The sequence below is a fragment of the Malus domestica genome, chromosome 07, assembly GCF_042453785.1.
Source record: "Malus domestica chromosome 07, GDT2T_hap1".
Classification (NCBI taxonomy): Eukaryota; Viridiplantae; Streptophyta; class Magnoliopsida; order Rosales; family Rosaceae; genus Malus; species Malus domestica.
The window spans coordinates 4318285-4326131 of record NC_091667.1 but is presented as its reverse complement, the minus strand read 5'-3'; the positions used below and the strand labels follow the sequence as shown (position 1 = coordinate 4326131).

The 7847-nt window shown below is 36.5% G+C and overlaps 1 protein-coding gene across 3 annotated transcripts; it reads right to left on the bottom strand.

The window, feature by feature from the left end:
- Window positions 1–2004: 2004 nt before the first annotated feature.
- On the bottom strand, window positions 2005–6561 carry LOC103420519 (hydroxyproline O-arabinosyltransferase RDN2-like). 3 transcript variants are annotated; one of them, XM_008358578.4, is made up of 9 exons: window positions 6422–6561; window positions 4980–5557; window positions 4229–4296; window positions 3939–4140; window positions 3546–3643; window positions 3373–3442; window positions 3167–3238; window positions 2955–3068; window positions 2005–2463 (listed from the first exon to the last, which is right to left on the bottom strand). In XM_008358578.4, the coding sequence occupies exons 2-9, from the start codon at window positions 5397–5399 to the stop codon at window positions 2401–2403; spliced, it is 1107 nt and encodes a 368-aa protein (XP_008356800.3). In that variant the 5' UTR covers window positions 5400–5557; window positions 6422–6561; the 3' UTR covers window positions 2005–2400. The 3 variants fall into 3 exon arrangements, with proteins under 3 accessions (XP_008356800.3, XP_070680547.1, XP_070680548.1); XM_070824446.1 differs by lacking the exon at window positions 6422–6561 and adding an exon at window positions 6032–6143; XM_070824447.1 differs by lacking the exon at window positions 6422–6561 and having other exon boundaries at window positions 4980–5269; window positions 5365–5499.
- Between the last annotated feature and the right edge of the window lie 1286 nt (window positions 6562–7847).

The following is a 7847-nucleotide window of genomic DNA, read 5'->3' as shown; positions in this document are numbered from 1 at the left end:
CCTATTTCCTATCAAAGACTTGGGGCCTCTTCACTATTTTCTTCGCATTGAGGTCCAAAGGTCAGCATCAGGGATCTTTATTTCTCAAACCAAGTACATCATCGATTTGCTCGAGAATTCCAATATGCTTGGTGCAAAACCATGTGCCACCCCTCTTAGCACTTCTTCATTGGATCATCAGTCTTCATTATTATCAAATCCTTCATAGTATAGATCCTTGGTTGGAGGATTACAATACCTCACTTGGTTCAGGCCATACCTTTCATTTGCAGTTAATTTGGTATGTCAGTTTATGCATCAACAAAGGGAATCTCATCTTCAAGCTGTTAAAAGGATTTTGAGATACCTTAAAGGAACTTTGGATCTTGGTCTCTAGTTTCCTAAACATTCAAATTCCCTCAACATCAATGCTTTTTTAGATGCTAATTGGGCAGGCTGTCATATAGATAGAAGATCAACATGTGGTTTCTGCATATTTTTGGGTAACTCTCCTATCAGTTGGAGTGTTAAGAAGCAACCAACAGTGGCCAGATCTTTTACTGAAGCTGAATACAGATCCTTGGCAAACACTGCAACAGAACTTACATGGATTTGCAAATTATTGGTTGATGGTGGTTTACAACTGCTCTGTCCTCCCAAACTTTGGTGTGACAACATCTTAGCTATTTCACTAGCTAAGAATCCCATTTTTCACGCAAGAACAAAGCATGTCGAGATAGACTATCATTACATTCGGGAAAAAGTATTGTCCAAAGCTATTTCTGTTCATTTTATCTGCACTCAAGATCAAATTGCTGATATTTGTACCAAGACTCTCTTTAAGGCTCAATTTCAACTTCTCAAGGCCAAACTTTCACTTCAAGTTCCTCAGTTTAGTTTGAGGGGGGATATTAAGGGTAGTATTGTAAATCCAAGTTGATATTTTCTGTTAGTTTTCCTAACTGTAATTAGTTAGATTAGCTGTCATTTACTCAAAGGATATTCTTTGGTATATATATCAGAATCACAATGTAATCTTATTCATTAAGAAATACAGAAAGATATTTTCTCTATCAGCAACCACTACCATGCACTTTGCCATGGTCTTCATTGGAGGGACAGATGACTGCTAGGCATTAGCATATGCATGGAGGATGGCTGGACATCCTGACATTAGATTAACCATTATACGGATTAACCAACGCAAGAAGGAAGTGAAAACGTCCTCGGATGACAACGACGACAGCTATGACGAAGAAATTTTAAAGGCATTGGCAAACACTGGGATGGAAGAAAAACTCGACAGCTTACACTTGGATGACTTTAGGCTCAAGTCAATGAATGGTCCCTCTATTGAATTGGTAAAGAAGATGTTGACAAGCTGGGTAGAAACTCTCAAGCTAATAACACTATGGAAAATCAATATGATTTGTACATAGTTGGAAGAAGACATGGCAATATGTCATCATCGTCGAAGATATTCTATTTCAGCGACTCTGATGAACTGGGAATTGTCGGAGATGCAGTAGCATCTTCGAGCTTTATGGCGTGCACGTCCATTCTTGTAGTGCAACAGGGCCCCTTTAACTTGGACGAACAAGATGCCCAGGAGGAAATGGGGGATGTTGAGAACAGTTTGAACAGGACATGGCAGCATTCGTTAAAACAAAAAAACCCATTGATTTAGTCCTTAATTTGTAAAACAAGTCGATCCCTCACATTTTTGTAAGAATGTAATAAATTATTGGGGGCTGAACAAAATTAAGCCGGCTTTGACTTCAAGGCGGCCTGAACAAGAGTTTCACGGCCTCAACTTGCTAAAGAAAAGCCTAAATGCAAAGTCGTCCGAGAGCAAGTTGAGGTCTGAGGCAAAAAAAATGTCTCGGAACTCTAATTTTGTTTTAACAAAGTCTCTGTAAATAACTATATCAGTTGCACTTCATTTTTAGTTGAAAATGTTAAGTTTTGCTTAATTTTGTTTTAGTTGTTAAATTTCCAATTTTCCATCAAATTCATCAACCCATCTAACAAAGACAAAATTGCTTTCATTTCCGAAACAGAATCTCAACAAGATTGAAAGAAGGCTTGTGTTAATCCAATACTAATTGCAACTAATCCTCAGGGATTACAAGGACTGATTCTATATAATCAACTCGATATAATCCCAAAACTGCAGCATATCGAAAATCCAACGATCTTGCTCTTACCTTAACCTTTTACCTTCCTTCAAGCACCTGAGCTTCCCTAAAATCCATGCGTAACCCAGATATACATTTGAGACAGCAGAACCTTCTTATTTTCCATTTACGACCTGAGATTCGTGTGTATTACTATTTCTACGAGCCTACCGTTGAACCAGAATCTTCCTTTCTCTAAACATCAGTTGTATCTTAACGATTTAGTATCTTGAGTGCAGCTGAACTATTGTGTGTCCCAATTTGGAATGTTAGCAGTAGCTTCATTCACCATCTTTACAAGGGTGACCTGCACACAAAGAGCACGTAAGTCAGAGAGCGAGAAGGGGGTGGCGGGGACAGAAGATATTTAAAACAAATTTATTCACTAAATATGACAAACCATATGAAAACTTCGATTCTAAACAATCCGAATTTGGAAATGAATAGTAAACATATTTTGTTGGAGGTCACCACGACTATATGTATTTAGTCGGTTAGGCTAATCATCATCAACACAAGCCACGGCCTGACTGTCCTCAATGTGTCTGTGACAGACCCCAGCCCTCCCCTTCCCCCGTCTCCCGTTTACCTTACTGTGACTTTCTCACACAAATGTAGAAAAACTTGCGAATTCCAGTAATTAGACTCCAACAACTAGACAACTATGATCTGGGAACAACAATCAAATAAACAGAACGCTACGAACTTTCTTACACAAATGAAGTGAACTAGTACAGACGAAATACCATAAAAAACAGAACATGCAATTGCAATAATAACAGCAATTCTAAGACATACCACACTCTCAGGAACCCCAGGAGGAGGTAAGGGGAGGTTTCTTGGTGGAGGTCCACGTAGATATGCTCTCTTGTCAAATCTCCATTCCCCAATTTTTCCATATGTTAGCACACCCTAAACAGTCAGAAACCTCAGATAACTACGGAACTATAATGGGCAAAAGGGGGAGGAACATAACAGGATTACGCTTAGAGGCGAAGGGCCATACATACCTTTAAGTTGTAGTCACATCCGTAAGTATAATGAATGATAAACTTTTTACGAAGTTCCGTATCCCATGGCGGCTGAAAATTTAAAGACAATAGAACATTGTTAATCAGAAAATATATACATCCAGTGTAGTTTACTGAACCTAACAAAGAAATCAAAATGCAAATCAATTTTGATATGAATAGCTTCCCTAAGCAAGATTCCAAACCTGCACCATGAACTCCTTCCGAAGAATATGCGGCACACCATGCAAAGCAGATGCCACAGCATAAGCATACCTTATTTCATCCAAGAAAATAAGACACATAGATACATCAAAGCTGGCATCTCTAATTGCCAGAACTCAACTTAGTCGAAAACTAACGTCACTTTCAAACTTACATTTCTAGCACCCATCCGAAAGCTTTATCCGTCTCCGTGTCTTCTTTCATCCTCAAAGAAACATTCATCCATGTAGGAGCAATCTTTTCCAGCAAATCCTGAATAATTACATTTACTCATTAAAGTTCTAGGGGTCATAAATGACAATGCGAAATTATACAAGGAAACAATTACAGAAAACTAGAACACCAAAGGATTCAGAACCCCACAATAAATTGGACATCAACGTATTAAATAGGGTGCTGCTATTAGCACTCCAAAAAAGTCCTTATGCACTCCAAACATATAAACACGAGAAAATACACTCGGGGGAATGCACGATAAATTTTCTGGAGTGACCATCACCAATGCAAGACAAAGCGAAAGAAATGACAGTTTACCACAAGCTATTACCTTCTTGATAATTACAGGAGAATTTCCAATTGGACCAATCTTTGTGACCGGACCGTTCCCCTCAGGATAAAACTTTCTTATGATCTTCTCATGCTGAGAAGGTTTAATGTAGAAAAATGGGAAGGCTGCTGGATATCCTCCAAGTGCCAAATTAGGAAGAGGATTTATAAAAATGTGATCAGGCTCCGCCATCAAAATATATCTGCAACAACAGAATTCAAAGGATTTGATGTCAAGTAAAAGATAAAAAATCAGAAAACTCAAAGGTCATCAAATATGCAGAAGCTCACTCTTCCTCAATAGTAGCCTTTTCCAGCCATTGCACAAAAGCCCATGGTCTGTTTAAGACAATGTATCCCTGTATACAAAATTTGCAATCACGCTTAGAAAACAAAGATCGATAAAAAACATATAGTTTAAATTATCTGAAGGACAATAGTTACTCAAACTTCTTTATTGATTGTATAAAGGTTATCGAAAATCAATCTTCAACTATTGACTTGCAAGGGCTAAGCTTTACACATGAATCAACTTACAGTTAACCTCAAAAAGTGAAGAAAATATCCAAAACGTTAAAAAAAAATTGACTTTTTCTGCAAATCTTCATAAGACTATGCAAAGGATCTATTAATTAGACTTAAAACTTAAATTAATAACTTTCACATGTCAATTGTCATCCAATGAGTAGAAAATCATTGAGAATAGTGATACAGTGGATCGGCATGGACCCTGAAACTCAACAAATTTTATTCTTCCCCAAGATCCATTGCTTCCCTTCCACTCAAAACCATTCTTAGTCAGCACAAAAACATGGAATCGTCCTTTTCTTTTTCTTTACTTACTTTCTTTTTGTTTGTGACTCTTTTCCTTTATTCTCTTTTATTTTCAGTAAAATCTCATATAACTCCCAACACATTTCTAATATTGCCAAGACCCCTTATTTTGACTTTAGATTAGAAATAAAATGGTGCAAATAGAAACCATCACATCCAAGATGATACAAATATAATAACAAAGGAATGACAGTGCCAGAAGCCTAACCCGATCAAGTCCTCCAGGAAGAGGATCAACCACAGTAGTTGGAATCTCATCCATCAAGTTGTCAGGTTTTCCTGAATGCAAAATTCGAGTAAATCCTCCCATCTCTGATGCAGGCAAGTCCTTCTTCTTCTTATACCAATAGTACATAATGCGACACTGCCATTTGCTGTAAGGAGTATCAGTGGCTGTTAAGGCAACATGGAATGGTGCCTTGGTATTCTTAAACTTCTTCGCATTCTCCGGCATCTCAATTATCGGGTCAGACAGTAATCCACTATTCGTGTTGTCACCTACCCATTTCCCAACCAATCTATAATGAATTACCATAGTTGACAAATTATAAGTAGCAAAGAAAAACCCAAGAGCCAAAAGGACCAGAACTAACGGTGAAGCTCGTCCCATCTTCTTCCTCTCAATCATTGTTTATTACAAACGAAAACCAATGTCAGACTTCCCAAATGCAGAAATTCTCCTATTCCATCACAGCTTTCAAATTCCGGTGTCCAGAACATAATGTAATAACAACATTAGACCCTTCTGTGATCTTATCCAACTTCCACATAACTTTTTCGAGATACCTACAGTAAGCAATTCTACTTAAATTAGCAAAATAAGATGGAATTACCCTGTACTTTTCAATAAAACTAACCCAGACAATATTATGAACTGAAACAACTCATAATTTACAACCCCATCATAATTCACACTGCAAGGGGAGTTCTATTGACACCCACCCAAATGCTCTCTACACCCCCCCCCCCCCCCCCCAACTCAGCATTGGGGGGTTTAAATAGAATTTCCCCAAAATTCAACACATACAAAACTGCAATGGAGTGTCTGCAGACCAATGTGATTTGGATACCAAAAAATCAAGAAAAAAAAAAGCAACTTCAGAAAATATCACAGATCAGCACTCTCAAGCTCCAAACTTTACATGATTTCATGTTTCAAAAAACCTTAATCACACTGTAATGAGTAAAAACAGGAACATAGGAATTCAGACATTCAATGTACATACATAGGATTGACAAAACCAACTACAAAGTTTATACCTTTGACAACAAAACAGAAAACCAAGAACCCCAACAAAACAAAAAACCACAAATGAAAGATTGAATAAGTAAACAAACGTAAAAGTTGTCTCCAGTAATTAAAGTATAAAACTCCTACAATACAGATGTATAACATACGTTTAGATATATATATATATATAAAGAGAGAGAGAGAGAGAGAACTCCTACAATACAGATGTATAACATACATTTAGATATATATATATATATAGAGAGAGAGAGAGAGAGAGAGAGAGAGAGAGAGAGAGAGAGAGAGAGAGAGAGAGAACTCCTACAATACAGATGTATAACATACATTTAGATATATATATATATATATATATATATATAGAGAGAGAGAGAGAGAGAGAGAGAGAGAGAGAGAGAGACCTTGGCGTGGCGCAGGTGGAGGAGGGAGGAGAGTGATTGGAATTTTGGATCAAGGGGGTGAGAACAAAAAAAGTATGGGGATTTTATCGATATGACAAACTGGGTATTGAGGTTCCGACTCCTTGCTTTCTGTCTTTTTCCGTACAAGTGTGTGAGTGGCCTTTTATGTTGTCTTTTTCTGTGTGTTTTTGGTCGGATATCCAATGTAATTGATGCCAGATAATGAAATTCCACCATTTATCCACCTTTTAAAACCACCAACCTTTTTCACTGTTTTCCATTTTCATTTTGTCTTATTAGCATTTCCACGTCTTCTTTTTTCTTTTCTTTTATTTTTTTGTTTATTTTGATCTTCCTACAAATCAAATGTAGTTCAAACAAGTGGTTGCTTGTTGTACGTGGATTGAACGGTTATCTTCAACTCAATGCGTTTTAATTTTAAACATTTATTTACTAGCTTAGAGCAATAATATCGAGAGTATTAAAATCGATCTACTAAATCAGTTTTAAATTTAGCTAATGAGATTGGATTGCACCCCTAAATTTTTCAAAACTGAAAAGATTGGATTCCATGAATGATTTTCTTGTGTGTGAGGATTCAATTAAGGTGAGCAATTTAAATCATTTGATGGAATCATGTTTAATATACTATAAAACAAAATATTTTCTATAGCATTTTATTTTTTTACTTAACAAATTTCACTAGAAAAGTTCCAAGTTCCAACAATACAACTAAACACTGAACCGGAAAAAAAACACACCCAAACTAGAGAATCCACTCCATTAAAGGGTGCTTAGGTACATTGAATTGATAAGAAATTGATTAGATTGGAAATTGAAAAAAAATATCCGTATTCCGATATAGAACTAATACACTTATAGAGATCTTTAAAAAATGCAAGTGGTGGATTGCTTTGATCGATGGTACATTCATCTTCAACGTTCAAACTCTCCATCTTTCCTTAATGTAATTAAGTGTAAAATGTCGTTTGTACTCAAAATTCTTAAAAAATCATTCTCGGATTTCAAATGCATTATCATATCTTAGAACACAAAATTCTATTTTCTTTTTTCAAAGTAAATATTTCAAAAACCATATTGTAAAATTTACTAGACAGCCCATAGATTTACAGTTGTTACATGTTAAAGATATAGCATATCAAAATCGTTACATATGAACTCATCGGCATATCAAAATCGTTACTAGACGACCCCTAGATTTACAATCGTTAAATATTTCACAATCGTTACATATGATCTCGACTTATGTCTTCCGGGCACCCTCCAGGGCCTCCACTACCGACCTAGTATGTTCTTCTTAGATGAAGCATACCAAAGTTGACATCCATTTTGTTTATGATTAGGACATTCAAGGTCATGTCATGTCGCTGTCAGTCCCTTTCTCACGGTCTTAGGTTGATGTCTC